Source organism: Lactuca serriola, chromosome 9 (assembly GCF_051521515.1).
Source record: "Lactuca serriola cultivar US96UC23 chromosome 9, Lser_US96UC23_V15, whole genome shotgun sequence".
NCBI lineage: Eukaryota > Viridiplantae > Streptophyta > Magnoliopsida > Asterales > Asteraceae > Lactuca > Lactuca serriola.
This window is the reverse complement of record NC_136416.1, coordinates 62,132,176-62,154,649: the sequence shown is the minus strand read 5'-3', so window position 1 is coordinate 62,154,649 and position 22,474 is coordinate 62,132,176. Positions and strand designations below refer to the sequence as shown.

General features: G+C 31.8%; 1 protein-coding gene across 1 annotated transcript; it reads right to left on the bottom strand.

The window, feature by feature from the left end:
• Positions 1-167: 167 nt before the first annotated feature.
• On the bottom strand, positions 168-4,243 carry ARI8 (IBR domain-containing protein). The gene is made up of 15 exons (XM_079019022.1): positions 3,847-4,243; positions 3,232-3,356; positions 3,045-3,147; positions 2,875-2,965; positions 2,405-2,577; positions 2,213-2,317; positions 2,051-2,139; positions 1,879-1,986; positions 1,691-1,781; positions 1,509-1,598; positions 1,365-1,412; positions 1,199-1,270; positions 992-1,091; positions 776-902; positions 168-700 (listed from the first exon to the last, which is right to left on the bottom strand). Exons 1-15 carry the CDS (start codon positions 4,012-4,014, stop codon positions 427-429), a joined length of 1,764 nt encoding a protein of 587 aa, XP_078875148.1. The 5' UTR covers positions 4,015-4,243; the 3' UTR covers positions 168-426.
• Positions 4,244-22,474: the final 18,231 nt, after the last annotated feature.

Genomic DNA, 22,474 nt, shown 5'->3' with positions numbered 1-22,474 from the left:
ACCCTAAAACAAACAACTTTTTTCTTACATTCCCTCTCTAATCTTTTTCATATTATCCACACTTTTACCAATTATTGCAATATTAACAATAATTTTTTCTCAAAATATATATTAAACAAAAAAAATAAATAAATAAAAAGCATCAGATTAGTCAAACACTCTAATAGTTAGATGAAAGAAAGACACATAAATTTCTATATGAATACAACATTCAACTACAATTCCACTCTCTGAGCTTGAACCAAATGTATACTTTTTGTCTAAAAACGTATATTAAAAATACATCCAGAACACTTTTTGAACAAGCAGATACCGTGGAAACTATATACATACAACATCAAATAACAAAAAGAAAAAAACATCAAATTTAAATTCTTTCTTCTTCATTTCTATCATTTTCTGTTCCCTTCCATTTTTATTGCAAATTTATCGACGTTGCTGACACATCTGGCAGACGGTTGCTGACTTGGCATTAGCAAAAGTACAATACTCGCACGACCAGTGTTGTCCGGAATCATCTGTGGCTCTTGAACCGCTTGATGACCTGGCAGCCCCTTTGCTTCTACTGCTTCTGCTCTTGCTGCTTCCAGCTCCCAATGTCCTCGCGCCACCTGTCCGGCTGCTTCCACCGTGCCCATCCACATCAGACAGCCCGTTCTCCAAAGCCCTCACTAGATTCTCAAAATAATTCCTTGTCACACTGTTTAAAAAAAAAATCAGTATCAGTCCAATGCACAACAAACACAGTATTACCTATCTTGTCATGTGAAATTACCTGGTTAGCCCTGCTAGTTTCATGCGGAACTCATTGAAGTCTTTTGAAGGGCTTTCAACATTGAGGTGAGTTTGTAGTTCCTTTTCAGCACATTGATGGAGTCTTTCCAATCCAGATTCTGCTTCACCTGAAACAATTATTAAAAAAAATAAAAATAAAGTTTTATTTAGTAGAATGGCAGTTTGGTAAATTATGGAACGGAAGGATGTGTAGAACCTTGCAAGTATTCAAAGAACTGCCTTTTGGCATGTTCGCGTTCAGGCAAATAATATCCATAAGCATATGTCCACTTTAGCACTCGTCTACATTCAACTATCTATTAAAATTCAAAAAACAATATTTATAATCAGGATTATATTGTTTTTTATAATAATAATAAAAAAAAAAAGAAACACATGTCACCAGTTAATAAAAAATAGGCACCTGTAGCCAGGCCTCTGTGATGAACTTTAGCTGTGATTCAGGCTGGCACTGCTTGTCACTCAGCTTCTCAAGCTACAAAAAATAAATCAAAATTAATAAATATGCTTTGTATTTGTTAAAAATTTAACTAAAAAAAAATAAAGGATGTATAAAAAAAATGGCTTACATGTGTGCTTTGCATTTGCTGAAGATCTGCCAGGGCCTTTTGTCTAGACTGCAGAGCAGAAAACAAAAATTATCATGTTAAAAGTCAAAGATTTTTTTTTATATAAAAATAAACAATAATATAAAAATAATGATATCAGCTTACAGATTGGTTTGTAGCCCATCTTTCATAATAATGAGTGTATCTTTCTAAAGAGTTTTTAGCCATCTCTCTTCGTTTCTCTGTGTCATCATACTGCACACAACAAAAAAACATAATATATAATATTTAATAATTCCAAATGTGTAAATTATTTATTAAATGATATAAATCTTAATTTATCTTACCACTCCCTCTTGTTTTGCTGCCTCATAACGGTTGCACGCATAAAAACCACCTGTTCTTTCACCATGATCAGACCATGCACCAAGACAAAGCCTGAAAAATAAGACATTTCACAACAATTTTATATTAAAAAAGAATCCATAATTACAAAAAGTACATTGGAAAATAAATAAATAAATAATAAACGTACCAGCAGAATTCAAATTTGCAAGGTGGAGTACATGTAATATGCATACATCCTTGGTTCTTTTCAATTGGTCGCTTGCATTTGGGACATGGTTTTGAATTAGCTAATATCCTGAAAAATTAATCAAGTCAGATCACAAAAGTACAGGGGTAAATAAGTAAATATAACTAAATACCAATTCATGTTTTCAGATTCTGCACTGTTCTTCATTATCCACTTTGACACAGTGTCACAGTCAACCGGTCTGTGAGCCTCCTCAGTACACTGTTAATATCAGTCAAAAATAATGAATATTTATTTTGTTTTTCATTTAAAAAATTAAAATAATGAAGCTTACATTCCAGCAAAAGCTATATGAGCAACCACAGGTAACATCAAATGTTCCACCACCAACAATGAAGTCCACAGCATAGTCACAACCAGGGGCAGGACACCATTTTGTCTAAAATCAATAGAAAAAAAAGGATAATATATCAGTGAATAAAGGGAATAATATGTGATGATTTTTAATTATAATAATTTATATTACCTTTCTATTGTCTTCCACAAAGGATCTAAGAAAATAACGTTGATATTTCTCTGCATCATCATGTGAGACCATGGAAACAATCATGTCTTGACCAACAGCTGCACCACAAGATGGATCAGGACACCTCAGAGTCAAGCATCCAGGTCCATCATTGATGGAAGTGCTTATATATCCTGCATACATTCAAAAAAAAAAAGAGAGCAATATAAAACTAGGGACAAAATTGTAATTGTTAAGATATATGTGTATATACGTATATATGTGTGTAGAGAACAAAAATCAGCAATTTAAGATTAGCTAGTTAGTTTTCTAATCCTAAGTCCTTATCACTTTAGGCTTCTCTAATGTATACTTTATTTAAACAATTGGTCCATATCAATAAAAGTAAGAAAGCATTCAGCTTCATCAAAACTAAAATATGCATATAAATATAAGTGGTGAATGGTACATATATGTGCTTCAGAACAAACCTTTCCAACAAGTTACACAAAAAGGATGACCACAAGCAGCAGAACTCATACTATCACAAGGATAAACTTCAAAGCAAATCCCACATGTCAACTGCCAAAAACAAATGAACTGTTAGAAGTGGTAAAGTAAAACACAGGAAATCAATGGCCCTCAAATTGTTGATATTTACCTCTTTGACATTGGGAAGTGCACGTGGTTCCTCTAGCAATCCAACAACTCTGCGAACCTTTTCTTCATCAGCAAACCATTCATCATTCACTTTGCTGACGCTCCTGTAGGTAGAAAACATTGAAATCTAATTAGCAGAATATATATAAAGTTTATATGAGAAGAGGAAGGATAGAAACATAGATTACCAGTTATAATGGCGGAGTAATATGGCAGCTGCAACATGAGAAATGGAAAGTATTGAAGATATCTTCATGATATCATCCTCTTGACGTAGATGAATATCAGCTTCATTTAAAATGGTGTAGTTTTGCTGAAAAAAGAAAGGCCAGAAGCACTTATACTAATGCTTAATATGAAACAGATGTAGATATGACTGTATTTCCTAGATCATTTAGGACATTATCAGGGGGAAGAAATGTCCCTAATTTATAACCAGTTATTAATTGAAACTGAAAAGAAAATCAGCTAGAAAGCTGCATCATGGATGCTGAGTTTCTTAAAACTTTCTGTTACTTCTTAAGTTGTTTTTGATAGCACGCCGCCATTGGTGAATTCTGGAATAACATCAGCACGATTGGACACGACAAAAAGTTCCTAAAATCTGCTAGTTTTATGATCGTCTCACTAATTTATAAGATAAAAACGAGCATCATATATTGTAAAAATCTCAATCTAAATTCGCAGCACTAGATCATCTCAAGGGGTCTATTTCCTTCTCATTACGTTTAATAACGGAAAGTATAGATCACAATACCAAATCAATCAATCAATCAGCTGTTTTGTCACGTAATCCACCGTACCTGGCTACGACGAGAAAGGAGATCATCAGAATCATCGGAATCATTGTCGATGAACTCGTAGTCGGCTGCATCGCCATCATCGGAGTCCATCGCAGTCTCCCCACTGTAGAAGTCATCATCAAGAGACTCGGCATCGTTCGCGTCGTGCATATCATCTTCCGAATCCATCTCAAATATGAATTAACGTTTATTCTTCAACACAATAACGTGCCCTAATCGGTACTCCAAGATAAATAAATTAAAAAACCCAATTCAATCAGAGCAATCCCTAAAATTGAAATAATAAAAAGCCGAATTCAATCAGAACAGAACAATCACACACGGTCTCTCCCTCTCTCCGATTTCTCCAACTGTGCTTTGCTTAAAGCTTGATTGGCCGGAGATTCCGATGATTGAGAGAGAGGGGAAAGAACATATAGCTTTTTAAGCTTTTTAATGGTGGATGGAATGGAGGAAAGAGGTGTATTCTGCATACATACATTTCTACCATAAAGTAGTAGATGGACTTCACCGTCTCGGATGACGGGCTAAAAAACTTATACGGGTTGGGTCGGGTTTTTACTTTATACATATTTTTGTTAAATAGTTATATTATAATTAATAATTTGTTTTTTATAATATAAATCAACTTAGCAAGTATATATATATATATATATATATATATATATATATATATATATATATATATATATATATATAGGTTTGTTGTTGTATATATGTAATTTGTTAAATATGATATATAACTCATATTAATATATATCATGAGATTTACAAAAACAATAAAAATGACGTACAAGAATTGGATCAACAATTTAGTGTTCATTTGGATAGATTTGTTCGATTTGATATGATCAATTGATTTAAAGTTGATTTTAGTTTTCAACCATTGATCAAGATAATTTAAACTAAGTTCAAACTCAATATGATCCAACAACATTAAAATTCAGTTAGATCGTTACTTATAATTTGGGTTTTAAGAGGCAAGATAGTTTAAAAATATTTAATTTTGATATTAACCGACTTTATAAAAGAATCTAAAAAAATTGTTTAGTTATACATTAAAATTTATAAATAACTATTAGGAAAAATATATATTATAGTTGGATATTTGGTAAACAAAAACTTTTGATAAGAAATATATATATCTTAATGTATTATATTGATGAAACTTTCTAATATATTAGAAAAATAATTTAATAAATTTATAAACAATTAAAAAGATATATATTAAAAATAATAATATAACTAAATAAATAAATAATTGGTAATTGATTTTTTTAATTATTCGGTTCTTATTTTTATAAACCAAAATCAATTTTAAATTCAAAATAATAACTCAAATTTATAAAAATCAATCTGAACATCTAAACCAAATAATCAAATTCAAATTATCCAATTAAATAATTTGATTTTAAGAAAATAGCAACAACTCTACTCAAAATATGTTCAATGAAAGCTTTTTTTTATTCAAATAATATATAATTATTAATATTGTATACTATTACGTATTCCTTTTAAATATGGATTTCCAATTTGGAAGATTAATATTTTTCATTAATCCGCTACTAGTGTATCAGCTCTTGTCTTGATTTGAACTTACTGACTTTTTTTATCTAAATAATAAATAATAAAATAAATAAATATACTAAATGATAACATATGAGCTAATTGGTGGCCTTTCCGAATATTAAAATGAGGAAACTACGATGTGGACACCAAAAGGATGCTAAATCAGCACTTTTTTTGGTAAACTATCTATATCAGTTTATATAGCACATTTTGAATAATATTAATACCTAGTTACCCTTACGGACATCAAAATATAAATAACAATACACAAAATTTCTTATACACAATCACTTTCCAAATTGAATAAATGGGAATACACAAAATTGTAGGTTGACAATTAATGAAATTAACCTTTCCTTAAATACTTAAATGTCTAAAAAATGTATTTATCTATATATCGACTCGAATCTAAATACCCATAACAAAAATTATTAGCCCCAAATCATCAAAGATTGCAAATTACGATTATATTTAATTTATTCTACATACACTTAAATTACTATTACCTTCATCCACTTAGGATATATCATCATTTTACTTAAAAGTTATTATATTCAATCGCTCATTACAAGTATTGAACATGAGCGTCAATGTTCATCTCATGTCAATTAATCCCCACACTCATCACATCATAGCAAAACTCAAAAAAGATACCATCTTTTAAAACATGAAACACATACCGCACAACGTGTAATCTTATAAAGTTTAGTGAGTTTATGCGTTTAAATAACATAAAACGGTTAAATACATAATTGATAAGAGATATGTTTGAGTAAACACGAAAAGCTTAATGTAACAAGCACAAACTTTCATTCTTATCATCTTATCCTTCAATTATAAGAGTCTCAATTTTCTTTAATATCATATTACTAATAATTAGAAGACAAAATAATAATATATTGATTAAAAATATAGTTACATGCTACTAATCTAATTCATGTTTTGTTAACAAAAAAATTAGGTTTAGTAAATATTATTAATATCAATTAGGATTTAGATAATATAAAGACATTTACATATGCAAGGTTCTACCAAGATCACGAGTTTAAAAAGGCTTTGAACTAAGCCAAAGCCATATATAACTTCTAATTTAGGAATTGATATGATATTTGTTGAGAAAAATAATATTTTTTTAGAAAATACATTTTGACGAAAATGACGATGAGTCATTGGAACTAGTATTTGACCTTTCATCCTAACAATCATTCACGATTTTAAATTTTGTGTAATAGTTGATCAAGTTATTTGTTCATTGAACTAAAAGTTTGAACAATATATTATGGAAACATTTTTGGTTTCTTATTCATAGCATAAAAGTTAAACATACATAATAATATCTAAAGAAAGTTAAAATTTATTTCTAAAGATGCTACAAAATGGTCACATCTAAGATATCAATGGTGATATTTTTTATACAAAAAGCTAGAATTGTTATAATTTTTTTACTAACTGAACATAATACAACTAACATAATACTAAATTTCTTTAAGAAAAAAGGTAAACACTTAACTAGTTCTTTAAGAAAAAAGGTAAACACATGATGTTCCTTTTTTTTCATGATTTCCCAAGGAACATTAGCTTTCTTATTGCCATCTAGGGACCTTTCTTCCATAATCATCCTAAGAGTAGCTCATTCCATAAACCAATGTTTGTTTTAGACATCAAAGAGTAGCTCATTCCATAAACCAATGTTTGTTTTAGACATCAGGTATGTTTTATAAAACTAGTTGGTAATTATAACTTTTATTTGTGTAAAAGTGATTTGTAAAAAGTAATTTTAAACTTTAAAAAAAATAATTACATAAAACATAAAAACTAAAAACTCTCAAAAACTACTTGAATATATTTTGGATTATAATTTTTTGTTTAAAATAAAAATTTTAATCTTGTACTCTTAGACGAATCTTTTCTTTTTAATTCAAGTTTTTTCTTCTAAATGAATAAGGAATCAACAAAAGCAATATATTGATGTATATAATTTTATAGTCGTCTCATGCAAAGTAGAAAAACACGAGAAATCTTATATGAAAAATCAACATCTATTTATACCATTTTAGTTTGATATATTGGTTTCTATGCACCAGAGGAGTTTCTTAAGAGATTCAAACGAATCATGGATAATAACCTTATGATCCTCAAAATCTGTAGATATCTTTTTTAAAAGAAATAGTGTTGGTATTGTCCATTTCTGTATAGATATAAAATCATTAAGAAACATTTGCTTTCCTTTTAAGAAGAAAACAGGATTTAGAAATGAAGCCACCATTTGTCATCTTTCTTCTTTGAAATATTTTTATGTTTTTTGTCGCCTTCTTATTGTTTCTATTGAAATACTAGACGGCTTCATTTGTCATCTTTAGTGTAACCTCTTTTTGTTAATTTTTTATTTTCAATATTGAGTTATCAAATTTTACCAATAAAACATCGTCATCTTTGATCCGAAAAATCACATAAATAAGTGGAGCCTTTGACAAAATAACTCTATTTTTAATTATTTTAACAAAACAACCACAACACCACTTTATGTGGTGAAATTGCTTTTTGAATGTACTTTACCGGAAAAAATATTCCACTTTTTTCAACTTTGAGTTATCAAAATTTACAAATAAAAAGTGGGTTATGTCACAAAAGTTATTATTATTATTATTATTATTATTATTATTATTATTATTATATATATATATGCTTAGTTTATTTTGTTTTTACTAATTATTGTGTGCCAGAATGCACAGATCTGAACCACCGGATGAAATTAAAATCAAAAGTCATGATCTGAGGGTCTATGATATTACAATAAGGTAACATGTACCATATAATCACACAAATTTCAGCATAAGGGCATTTTAGTCAATTGAGACAAAATTAAAAAAGGAAAAATCGAGATTTATGGGATAATTAATGATCTCATGGAAGTTGGTTGTCCCTTCATGGGATAATGAATTCATAATTCAGAAGTACTTATGTCACTCAATATGGATGTCAGTTGTTTATTAATGAACTCTTGGTTCTGATCGATACCGTTGTTAGGAAAAGAGCGATAGCAAGTGGATAATGATGTTGGGAGTGTGGGTTAGTTTAGACGCTATAATTGTTAAAAGAATTTCGAAAATTATATTGATTGAAGATGATTATACTACATAAATCCTTCGGTAAATGGGTTGTTGGGTTGGTGATTCGTCAATTCCGATAAAGGGGTTCATTATCCGTTGTCTTTAGTAAGGTTGGCAAGGTGTAGTTAAATCCAAGTTGGGGGGGGGGGGGGGGGGGGGAACCATTAGGATTATTGGCAATAATTCCATGTGTGAAACAAGGAGGAATTCCATACCTTAAGCAAGTGGAGGGTCGGTTCTAATTGCGGTGTGGATTGAGATTGTATAAGGAATGAAGATTCATGTTATCTTTCCGAATATGTGAAGCATCAGTTGTGGCACATAGCGAATATATGATCAGATACAAGTTGAAGGTTGTGTTAGAGTCTTTCTTCCTATTCTTGTCTGATAAAGGCTTTAGGGTTCAAAGCATGACCTGAACACCTGATTGGGGTATAGTCGGATGCGTCTTCGCCTCTTGATGACTATGGTTTGGGTTGGTAGATGGACATCAGGACCACGGGCTAGATCCATGTAAAATATGGGAAGTATTGTAAGACTATGGGGTAGCCGTAGCATACACAAGGTTGATAGTATGTAGAGTGGTGTTATAAGTATGCGAAGGAGTCGTAGCATTTACCAAGATAAGATAGGCCATTATAGGAGTGATTGTTGGGTTGTAGAAGGATCACAACGCATGCATGGGTCAATTTATACCGCCATTGTTGGTTGACCACTCCTTATGGGGAACGAGGATTATTGGAGTTATGTTGGTATTTCATGCTTGTATAGCCCCAAGTGGGTGAGACCTGTGGGTGAGGTCGTCCAAGTGTATAGATTGGGTGAATCCCATGGGTGAGGCCCATTTGGTTGTGATAGCATGCGTGAGACCCGATGGAAATTGAATGGAGTAAGGCATTAGATCATGTTTTGAGTGGAATAACTTTGTGGTAAGTGGTTGTCATCCGTGTGGTGGTTAGGCTAGGGTATCCCTTATCTGTTAGACTCTTAGTCAGAGCCTTGTGGTGGGACCAGGTGTGAGATAGCCAGTCTCAGTGGTCGGTTGAGGATCTTATATCTCAGTTAGTAAAAGGTCACCATGGAATCAACAGATTTCGGATAGCATGCAAGTGTGAGTCTTTGGATTTTAGAATGTGATGCTTCAGGCCTTTTATTGAATTTAGAATTTAAGTTCGGATGATTTTAAGTTGAAGGAGATTAGATGAGATTGTAGGGTTTCTCATTACCTTTCTAAGCATATATATAACGCCGAAAATGGATTAGAAACACGGAAGTTGTAACCGTTAGAAGTTATTAAAATTTTGGGTTAAGCCGAGTACGTTGGGCGTACTGGGTAGGATTGACCGCAGAGGACTACCTGGTACACTAGTGTACCAGGAATACGTTGGACGTACGCGGCCCAAACTCAAACCCTAATTTTGAGTCTTGAACCTTATTTAAAGGCATTAACTTATTCCCAATCCTCTTTACTTTCAGCCTCCACCCTCTTAAGTTGTTTCCTCGAAACCTTAGCCTTATTTGAAAGATTATTGAGCCTTTGATTGATTTTTGTGGGTTTTTGGTGCACTTGGAAGGGGAAGAACTCATTAGAGAAGTGTTGGTTGTCTTGGAGCTTGTAGATTCATGCCTTGTTCAACTTGATCTATCTTTTGGAGGTTTAAAGATTCAAACTTAATGGTTATTTGATGTAGATCTAGCCTGAGGTCATGATATGAGTATGTTTTGGTCCCATGCTTTGGATCTTGTGAGTATAAGTGACTCCATAACCTTTGAGACCATTTTTAGTTATTTTTGAGGTCATTAAGCTATAAAAATCGGATCATGTTGAGTATAATCCTGCCATGCATGAGTTAGTGGTCTTTTAATGAAGTTAGAGATTTAGGGATTTGGTTTGGACACCATTAAGCCATGCAAAGGCATAAAGTCAAGAACTATATGGCTTAGGACGTCCTATATGAATCAGATCTGGAAGTTATTCATATTTTCTTAAGGCATTAATAGGTTTGGGGTATATTTTGGGCTTCAGCGTCATACGTTGGGCGTACTAGGTTGGTACGCGGGGTTGTCGGGTTATTATTGTGTTGTGTCAAATGTTTTTACTAGAATAGTCTCATTTATAACGGGTTGGCCCTATCCATCCGTGTTTTTATGTTGCTAGGGTTAGACTATTTAATGTGCATGCATGTATCGTTTTAGGGTCATTAATTGTATTTGCCCTACTTATCTTTTATAGAAAATTTCACGTCGAACTCTTCTAAAGCTATTCAATCTAAGCATTCGACACTATTTGATCTTCGTTGTTTGTGTTATTGTGTTCACATCGTTTATAGAATCTATAGATCTACGTTTTTATTGTTTCAACAATTAGTATCAGAGCAGGAGATAGTGTAGTTCAATCGCTATTCTTCTATCAAAATTTTCAACTAGGGTTTATCGTTTTTCTTGGATTTGTTGTTTCTGTATCAACTACTTCAATCGGTTGTAGGCTCCAGATGTAGATATCTTATTTTGCCCTAGATCTCGATTCACATTATTACACATCTGATTCTATATTCGCTTCTGTGAACTCTTGAGAAGATGAATCATGAAGATCCTCATACTCTTTCTTTCAATTTTTCCAACAGTATCGAGTCTATTACCAGAATCCCAATCCTTTTTACGCGGGATTATGAAGTCTGGGCACTGCACTTCGAGGACTATGTTCTCGGCGTTGAAGATCATGGCACCACAATATGGGAGGCCATGACGTAGCAGAAATTCTCTCACACAGCTACAAGGAAGGTTGTCAAGACTCAAGCCGACTACAACACAATTCTTGTTGAAAATAAAGATATTCCTCAAGACAAAAAAAGACAAGTTGTTAAGCAACATCAAGGAGATGAGAATAATCAAGTTCGCTCTACCTCCAGACACTTTTTGTCTGGTGAGTGAATGTGAGACTGCGAAGGATATATGAGACAGGTTATAAGAGCTTTATTCAAGTGACACAGATTTGGAACACTCCGTGCAAACGTTGCTTCTTTCTGAATTTGGAGCCTTTGTTCAAATTTTTGATGAAAAAGTCAATCAGACTTTCATACGTTTTAATCATCTGTTGAGCAGGATGCTTCAGCATAATCTAAGGCATAAAGTAATAGAGCAAAAGTTTACATTCATGAATGGGTTAAGGTTTGAATGGAAATCGGTTGTGTCCACAGTAAAAGCTCATGAATAGTTCAAGAGCTACTCTCTAGCAAAGCTTGTGGGAATTCTACGATCCCTCAAAGATGAAGTGGCGAAGGATGTAAAGCTTGTCTCTAGCATGGGATCATTGGCCTTGGTTGTGAAAGGAAAAAAGGTTGTTGAAGAAGATTCTGAATCCGACTTTTTAGACAGTGAACTCACCAAGGAGGAATATGATTTGATGGTGTCTAATCCCAAAAAGTTCATTAAAAAGAACTTTGGTCGATTCAAGAATAGGAACAGAAAGAGAAACTTTAGTTCAAAAAAGTCTAGAGAAGAGAGCTTCAAGAACTCTCAAAAGGAAGAAGATAAGCAAGAGAAGAAATTGTTAGGCGATTAAGGGTATGACTGCAATTACTGCCATGGAAAGAATCATTTTGCCAAAGAGTGTATCCTACGAAGGATGAATGAAAAGATGGGAACAGAGAAGGATGAAACTTACTATCTTCAAAAGATAGAGGATCTTAGAAAGAAGAGTGTTGCGAACTCAAAGCCTGCTTTGATTGTGCAGGAGGAGAGTGACGAATATGGACGTGTTGAAGTATGGTCCACAAATTCTGAAGATGAAGAGGTTCGGAAGCCCACACATGGGGGATGTTTTTTTTTGGCTAATTCTAAAGAAAAGGAGTATGAAGAAAGATGCCTAATGGTTCAGAACGAGATTTGACTGATGGTGGCCAGGCCTCTAAAAATTGCTTTGCTGCGAAGCCTGTGTCTGAACCGGTGAAAGAATGCGAGAAGGTCATCAATAAGGTACACTATATACTCCAATCTCTTAATATTCCTGCTACACGTTACGAATCTGAATTAGATGATTTAAATTATACTTTCTCTAATTTTAGTGACATCTTAAAGAGAACTCGTCTAAGTAATTCTAACCTAAGTGATCAAATCATCAGGGTAACAAATAAAAGTGAAGGGAGAAGGATGTGGATAGAGAAGTTGGAATTAGAGCTTACCAGATGTCATTTATCTTAAGAAAGACAATTTAGAACTTTTAAAACAAAAGAATATTTTCTGTTTAATTAAGAAGCGTTTATATTTGGAAAATGTAGAAGGTGAAAACAATTCCTCTGAAGATTGTGGACCAAGTGGACGTTTAACTATTAATGTTTGGAAAAAAAACGTGAGTTACCAATCATATCTTACAACTTTTTCTATGTATAACCTTTTGGTTTACATCTACATATCAATTCAAAACTAAACCGATTACATGATTATTTGCAGGCTCATGCCACCAGGCCCTTGTGTACACTTTATTAGTCGGTCCTTTTTACAAAGAGTAGATGCACAAGGGTACACTTGGGTAAAAGTAACCAAAGAAATGCGCGGATTATAGTGGGAGGAGTTCCAGGTAGTTAACTATATGTGATAAATTGTTGTTTGGTAACATTTACATTTAAACTTATGTTTATATTGTTAATGTGTAGAAAAAATGTTGTTGGGATGAAACAATAGACTTGTTGGTGAGGCAAGCTTGGGCAAGGAAAGCGACACAAAGTTATGGACAATATCTCTACAACATGCAGAGCCCACAAAGAAACTAACATGGCTTTAAACCATCTCATATTCCATATGAAGTCTGGAACTCCTGGCAATTAAAATGGAATACAGATGAATACATGCTAAAATCCGAGCAAAACAAGAAAAATAGGCGTAACGGTGTGGCTGATGGGGTAGCACAACCTACACATAATGATGGATCCGCAAGTCATTTGAAGATAGCTTCTAATTTGGTAATTTTTTTAATGGTACATCAATGTTTATATATGTTTATCTGTATATTTGACATTTTATGGTATTTATGCAGAAGATGAAATTAGAACGTGATCCACCCCATAGTGAATTGTTCCTGTATACACACACGAAGAATCAAGACGGAGTCACTTTCACAAATGAAAAAGATAGACAAATTCATGTAATATTCATTTCAATGCAATTAAAATTTTATATTGTAGCTAGTCCATAATATCATTCATAACTTTGATATCTTTTAACTTATATTATTTTTATTTTGTAGGCGACCTATATAGAAAAACGGGAAGAGTTGGAAGCTGAAGGTGTTGAATTTGAGGAGGACAAACTATTTTATGATGTTGTTGGTGGTCATGACAAAAAAAGAAGACTTTATGTATTAGACTCTTTTGCAAAGGCAGTTCCCAATAGGAACAGTAAAACGGATGAATCTTATATTCCGGAAAAAAAAAATGATGAAATAGAAGAGACGAAGGAGCTTGTTGCTAAACAAAAAGAGCAAAACAAAGAGCTTAAAGAAATGATGAAGGCCCAAGAAGAACAAAACAACGCAAGAGTCGGGCAACTTGAAAAACAACTTCAAACGACAATTGATCTTATTAATGTCTTTACAAAACAACAACACTAGTAGGTCATAAAGTGTTGATATATGTTTATTAGTATTTATTTTACATTAGCAACTTACCTTTTTCCATGTAATAAATAATTATTGTATTATTTTATGATATAATGTTATTTGATTTTTTTGTTATTTTTTTTTCATATATTACAACAAAATAATTTGGATCTAATTTTAAATCAATTATCCATCCATATGGAATCTGATATATAATATACACCACGAAAATTACTAGGGATTCATGACCAGGGGCGAGTGTACAGTGTTATAAAGGGTGTCCATGGACACCCCTAAATCTCAAATTTTATTTACAAGATATAATATAAATTCCATGGGACACCTGTTGGGAAAAAGTCTAGACACCCTTGGATACGGTAACACAAAAGAATAAATAATACAATATTTTGATGTGATTTATCACATTTGTCAATCGCAATTTCTTATTAATCTTTAAAACTTTCAAAAAAATTCAAGAGCATAAATTTAGGAGTTTGTTAAGTAAACAAAATATTTTTCAAATATATAATAAGAAAGAATACTGCAAGCTCAGATCGATCTATAAATTGTAAAGGGTAGAAAATTAGTAAAGTGGAAAAACAAAAACCTAAAAAATTATGATTTTCGAGTGCCCTTTGTCTTCCAAAAACCGAATTTCCGCCTTCCGGCCGCCGCTGATTTTTTGGTGTCGCCAACAATAACGACTCCGACTGTCTCGATCTCCGCTGACCACAGGTTGTCTTCAACATGTCTTGGGATCATAGTTTTAGACTACTGGTTGTCTCTCACCTACTCTTCACCACTCCTACCGGATACCATCCCCACATTCATCTGACCGGACTGGACCATCTATCGCCGACACTACAACGAGAAGCATGCGTTGCTTCTCCTCTATTCAATTTTTATTTGGGTAAGTCTTTCTTTTCTTTGTTTGAGGACTTGAGGTTAAATTTCTTGTAGCAGTCGATATGGTTGATATGGACTGTAAAGCAAATAAAGGGAAAAAAGCATAGTCTACCTACAAACTAGAAAAGTCATAGTCTAAACCTATTATTGTTTTTGTGATCATACATGTCAGGCATCAGATGTCTCTTATTGCTTTCTATAATGAACAGTTGTAATTATCAATTTAATTTACTTCACTAAAATTGTACTGAATAATACTTTCGACATATATAACGTAATAAAGCTTAAATGAAACAAAAAAAAATCACTCTTCTTGTTAGGTAAAATGAACAATTATGATTATTATTTTATTATATATATTATAGATTTATAGTGATAGTGTATATGTATTTGTTTTTGAAGATTTATATAGATTTGTAATTATTTATTTTATTATTTTTGGCATAATGCTAAAAATTTACATAAAAAGGTGAAAGAAGCTCTTTTATGGTATGATCATGATACCAACAACAAAACAATAAATAACAAACACCTTGATCAAAGTATATCGACAAACCGACTCATATCCAAAATTTTCAACTCATTTATTTTATACTAGGACACACGTGAGTTTGAATCCTAGATTCGCCACTGTTCATGACCACGTAATTTGCTAGGAAGTCATCAAACAGAAGTTGTCAGGGATTCATTACCACCAAATTTGCTAGGGATCCACGACCATAGAATTTGCCAGGGATTCATCACCACAGAATTTTCTAGGGAATCACCACCACAGAATTTGCCAGAGATTCATTACCATGAAATTTGCTAGGGAATCACCACCACGAAATTTACTAGGGAATAACCACCACGAAATTTACTAGGGAATAACCACACGAAATTTGATAGGGAATCATCACAACAGATTTTGCTAGGGATTAACTACAACGAAATTTGTGATGTAATAACTACCACAAAATTTATGATGGAATCATACTACAAAATACACGACAGAATACCATTTACCACGAATTTCATTCCATTGTCACAATTGCGACGGAATGATTGTTTCCCTAGCAAACACTCGCTACAAAGTTTTTTGGGACAAAACTCGGTCATCGCAAATTCCGTCGCTATTCGTCCTTTGCAACAGAATTTTAGCTTTTCACAACGGAATCCTTCCCTATCAAAATCACGTTTTTTTTATAGTGCTTAAACTTGGCCTCCAATGGAAGAGAGTTTGCGTAAATCAACCAAAAGACACTCAGATATTAATCAAACCCGATCCAAATCTAAAAAATCAGTCCAAAATCATTTTTGAAATTCTGAAACTTAATTGATCACTTGTCAACAAAGACAATCTCACCAAAGAATACCCTTAACGTCCTATAAATGTAGACGCAAGGAAAATCTCATGGCTTAGTCCCTTTGAAATACTTCACAACCTTTTCTATTTATAGAGGAGGAGACATTCTCTTGTTTATTCTCACCATCGATGTGGGATGATGTAACATCCTAAAGTCAGAATCAAGAGTTCAGGGGGTAAAGTGTAAGTTTGGAAAAGAGGAACTCGGCGAGTAGGAGTTGCAACTCGTCGAGTCTAAGCGTGTGTCGGGCACATGTTAAGTGACCGGACTCGCCGAGTCGGAGGTTGGACTCGACGAGTCCGTGCTAGAATGAGAAACCATAATTCTTGGGGTTTTGCACCCTATTTAAAGAATGATATACCTTCATTTCAACCTCTATCTTCCATGAGTGTTCCAGAGAAACCCTAAATCGTGAGAGACTCCATAGTTGAGAAGATTGAAGCTTGGAAGAAGAAATTGGTGAAGAGAAGTTGGAGGAATTTGAGGATAGCATCAAGGGAGCTTGTGGATCTGAAGTCTACATCAGTTTAGACTCATCTCTAAGGTAAGAAGACCTTACCTTAAGCTATTTCCTTTTTATTTCATCCATGGTGTGTGATTTGGGGTTCTTTAGCATGGTTGGGATCTATTTCGGGTATAGAGACTAGATCTGAGGTTGCAACTTCAGATCTAGGTTGGTTTGGAGCCATGTGATCAGAAAGTGATAGCTTTGGGGCGTGATTGAGAGTGTCCTTGCCTTAAACCTTCATTTTAGCTTGATTAGAGCTTGTTGAGCCTTGCATGCACGTAAAGTTGGAAACTTTACGTGTGAATCTGGCCCTAGGAGTCCAAATCTATGTATTGGAAGCAATGGAATGGCCTGTGATCGTCTGAATGAAGATTTTACGTATGGACTCGGTGAGTTGTATGGGTGGACTCGACGAGTTATATGAAGATGGGCAGGAACTCGACGAGTTGGAAGAACAACTCGGCGAGTCTGTTGAAGATTGCCTTGGACTCAGCGAGTCTGTTCTTGGACTCAGCGAATCTGGTCGTGAAGTCCTAACCTTTTCTGGTTGAGCTATGAATCAGTGAGTTGAGGGATGACTCGGTGAGTTGAGCAGGAAGGGACTCGGAGCTTGTTGGACTCGACGAGTCTTGGGGCGACTCGGCGAGTTGAGTTATGGCATAGGATTTTTTGAGCATAGGAACTCGACGAGTCAACGGGTTGACTCGACGAGTAGGGTTAACCAGGAAGGTTGACTGTGACTAAGGACTTTGACTTGGACCAAGGGTTAACCAGTTTGACTTCCAAAGGGTATTTTGGTAATTATTAGTATTTATTGGTTTTGGTTATTTGGTAATGATCAGTGATGGAGTTCGTGCTGGTGGTCGGAGCAGTGTGGTCTTATTTCTTCAAGTCGGCAGTTGCAGGTGAGTTATACTCATTATATCGATAGGGTCTAAGGCACCAAGGCCGGCCCTTTATCGGATGGGAATCCGGGTAGTCGTTTGTTATGTTATTGTTTTGTTATGTCTGCATCCTAGTAGTTAGGATGGTGTATGTTAGAGACCTGGTCAAGGTCGGTATCCGATATATAGGATGATGCTATGCTAGTGACCAGTTAGGTCGGTATCCTGGTTAGGATGTTGCTATGTTATGTGATCTGCTAGATCGGTTGATTAGTTGTGAATTGTTATGTGATTATATGTTTATGTGCACATGGTTGTTGGACTGGGGTTGGGTTGAGGCGGGTCTTGCTTTGTGCTATAGGCCAACATACCCAGGGTGGACCGGTTAGACCGAAGGCCCGACGAGCGGTCCGGATAGGTTGAAGGCCCCAAGAGGGCAGACCAGACGTGTCGAGGCTCGGAGAGTGGACCAGACAGACTGAAAGCCCGGTGCGGGCGGACCAGCCATGCTGTAGACTCAGAGAGTGGACCAGGTGGACTGAAGGCCCGGTGCGGGCGGACCAGTCATACTGTAGACTCGGAGAGAGAGTGGACCGGGCGGACTGAAGGCCTGGTGCAGGCGGACCAGTCACACTGTAGACTTGATATGCATGGTTGTTCTGTTTATGATATGTTATGATATGTGGTTGGTATTATGGTTGGTATTTTGGGGGTAACTCACTAAGCTTTCGGGCTTAAAGTTTCAGTGTATTGTTTCAGGTACTTCAGGAGATCGTGGCAAGGCGAAGGTGTGATCGTACCGCTCCTCAGTTTTATGTTGATGTTTCTGGGAGACTCTGATAATAAATGAACTGAAAACCTTTTTCTAATAACTTAATGAATATGGGTTGTTTTTGAAAAAGTTTAAATTGGTTGTAAATTTTCATGGTGTTACAGATGAAGACATTTTAATTAAAATCCTTTCTTTATTTGCCAATAATTTCATTTTGTTAAATAAAATATTAAATAATAAAATTAAAATGTTTTCCAGAAAATTTATTGTTCAATAGTTCAATTTTTCAGTAATCTCGTAAGTTGCTATCCAAAAAAGTAAGTTTTTATTGAATACTTTTTGTTAAATCCTAAAATCATAAATTCAGTTAGGTACTTAATATAGAAAGTTTGTTTATATGTATTTTCATGATTCAAAAGTTCATTAAAAAATGAATTCATTTATAAAAATATACTCAAGTATATGTTTCGTGCTTTTGAATCAAAGTGAATTTTCAAACAATTATAATTTTATGTTTAGGTAGATTTTTTTTTTATATTTACATAACATTATATAAATTATTGATAATATTATCAGAAACAATTTGAATAATCGTGACAGTTTCAAATGTATGTGGTGGAAGGAAAATATTTCCTTTATCGATCCAAATTGATCAAACTCGGACCGATTCAACTCAATATAACAAACTACACAACATCTTTTCTACTGAAACCCGGTTCGAATATATTTTGTGTTTTTAAATCAAATTCATTTTTCAAATTATATTTAGGTAACTTATTTATAATATTATTAGAAATGATTATAACAATATCTTTAGAAAAATATTTTAGTTAAATTGAGATTACAATTTAGTTTTTGCATTTATCACTACAATTGATCACTTTTAACTATTTACAAAATATTCTTTGGTTTTTTAAATGGAACTGAAATTTATATTTAAGTTGACATTATAACGTTATATTTAAATTAACTATTTAAGTATTTTATCCAAACTGTTCAAAAATTGTAACTTTAAACTGATAATGGTTTACACACAACAACATTTTAAATCTAATAAATTAAGTATAATATGTTAAAAGTTAAAGAGATAACTTTATAAGTAGAAGTAAAAATATTATTTTAAAATTGAAATTTAGTTTATTTATGATTACACTTTAAGTTTGATATTTATTTAACCTTATTAACCAACTTATAATCATTATTATAAAGACACTATAATTTATCACTTTTAACTATTTCTAAAATATTTTTTGTGTTGTTTAAGTTAGACTAAAATTTATATTTTAGTTGACCCTGTAATGCTATATTTAAATTAATAATTTAAGTATTTTATACAAGTTGTTCCAAAATTTTATATTTAAAATGATAATGGTTTACATCCAACAAAATATTAAAACTAATAAATTAAGTATAATATGTTAAAAGTTAAAAAACACAGCTTTATAAGTAGAAGTAAAAATATCTTTAGAAAAGTATTTTAGTTAAATTGAGATTACAATTTAGTTTTTGCATTTATCACTACAATTGATCACTTTTAACTATTTACAAAATATTCTTTGGTTTTTTAAGTGGAACTGAAATTTATATTTAAGTTGATATTGTAATGTTATATTTAAGTTAAAAATTTAAGTATTTTTTCCAAACTATTCAAAAGTTGTAACTTTAAACTGGTAATGATTTACATATAACAACATATTAAATATAATAAATTAAGTATAATATGCTAAAAGTTAAAAACATAATTTTAAAAGTAGAAGTAAATAAATTATTTTAAAATTAAAATTTAATTTATTTATGATTACACTTTAGGTTTGATATTTATTTAACCATATTAACCAACTTATCATCATTATTAGAAAGACACTATAATTTATCACTTTTAACTATTTATAAAATACTGTTTGAGTTTTTTAAGTTAGATTAAAATTTATATTTAAGTTGACCCTGTAATGTTATATTTAAATTAATAATTTAAGTACTTTATACAAATTATTCCAAAATTGTATCCTTAAAATGATAATGGTTTACATTCAACAATATATTAAAACTAATAAATTAAGTATAATATGTTAAAAGTTAAAAAACATAACTTTATAAGCAGAAGTAAATATATTATTTTAATATTAAAATTTAGTTTATATATGATTACACTTTAGGTTTGATATTTATTTAACCTAATTAACCAAATTATAATTATTATCAGAAAGAAATTGAAAAGTCATGGGAGATTTAAATGAATGTGGTGAAAGGAAAAATAAATGTGAGTTTCAAATAAATGTGGTGAAAGAAAAAAATGCTTCCTTTATAAGTGTACTAGTTGAATATCTGTGCGTTGCACAAAATACAACAATATACTTGAAACTTTACAAATATATGTTTTTTAAATATATCAGTGACATTGTTATTAACGTTTATAGAATAAATCTTATAATAAGTTGGTATAAATATTGTTTGTTTTGAATTATATGATAATATAAATATCTTTTAAAATTGTATAATCTTAAGTGTCTTAATGATGTCTACCTGCAGGTTACTTATGAATAAAATTAAATATATTATATGATTATATGATATTTATAGTTGTTGTTATGATTAATTAATTTTAAAAAGTTTATTTGCTTAAAATTTTAATTTCTAGCATTGTAATTATTTAAAACATCAAACATTGTTTTTGTTTTTAAAGACAACAATATAATTTTTGTATATAATTTTACTTTTAATTATTGTTGTTGTAAGTTATTTAAAACAACGTATTTTGAAACTCTTAATTATTTTAATTTGGTTTAAAAAATTTAATGTTTTTAAAAGTTATTTGATGAATATTGTTAGTTTCTATGATTGTAGTTATTTAAAACAAAAAACATTATTTTTTCTTTTAAAGAAAATATTATAGTTTTTTTTATATTATATTACTTTTAACTATTATTATTGTAAGTTACTTTTAAGCTATTTATTTGAAAATTGTTAATGATTATAAAAAATAGTTTCATGGTTTTTTTTGTGAATTTAGGAATACAATTTAGGTTTAACACTATGATTTATAATCTTTAACTATTTATAAAACAATCTCTCGATTTTTTTTTTCAAGTTTAACTGAAATTTTGATTTAAGTTAATTGTTTAATATTATATTGAAATTAATAATTTAACTATTTTGCATCAACTCATAAATTATACAAATGTTGTGACTTTAAAATGATAATTGCTCCTATACGGAGAACATATTTAAACTAATAAGTTAACTATAATATGTTTAAAAAGTTAAAGTCATAATTTTATAAATAGAAATATAATATGAGATTTTAATATTATAGTTTAGTCAATCGTTTGAATGACTTCTATACGCGAGTTACACATGAATAAAATTAAATATAATATATTGTTTAATGTTGTTTATAGTTGTTGTTACTCTTAATTAATTTTTAAAAATTATTTGTTCAATATTTTAATTTCTGTCGTTATAATTTTTTAAAACATCAAACATTGTTTTTTTATGGGTTTAGGTCATTTTTGGTCACTTAACTTTTGGTTTTGTGCTCATTTGGTTACTTCACTATTTTTAAGTTTTAAAAGGTCATCAAACTTTTGACTTTGTGCTCATTTAGTCACTTAACTTTTGGTTTGGTCAAATTTAGTCACCTAACTTTTAGATTTGTGCTCATTGAGTCACCTAACTTTTAAAATTGTGATCATTTAGTCACTCAAATTTTAATTTTTTTTAAAAGTAGCACAATTTTAAAAGTTAGGTGACTAAATGTGACCAAAACAAAAATTAAGTGACTAAATGAGCACAAAGCCAGAATTTTGATGACATTTTAAAACTTAAAAAGAGTTAAGTGACCAAATAAGCATAAAACCAAAAGTTAAGTGACCAAAAATAACCTAAACCATTTTTTTTATTTTAAAGTTAACAATATAATCATTTATATAGAAATATTCTT

Excerpts from the sequence above, each read along its gene's own strand:
- ARI8 (XM_079019022.1), bottom strand. The coding sequence starts at position 4,014 with ATGGATTCGGAAGATGATATGCACGACGCGAACGATGCCGAGTCTCTT. Across the intron at positions 1,987-2,050 it reads GAATCTGAAAACATGAATTG|GATATTAGCTAATTCAAAAC; the intron begins GTATTTAGTTAT and ends TTAATTTTTCAG. Across the intron at positions 1,599-1,690 it reads CAGCAAAACAAGAGGGAGTG|TATGATGACACAGAGAAACG; the intron begins GTAAGATAAATT and ends TGTTGTGTGCAG.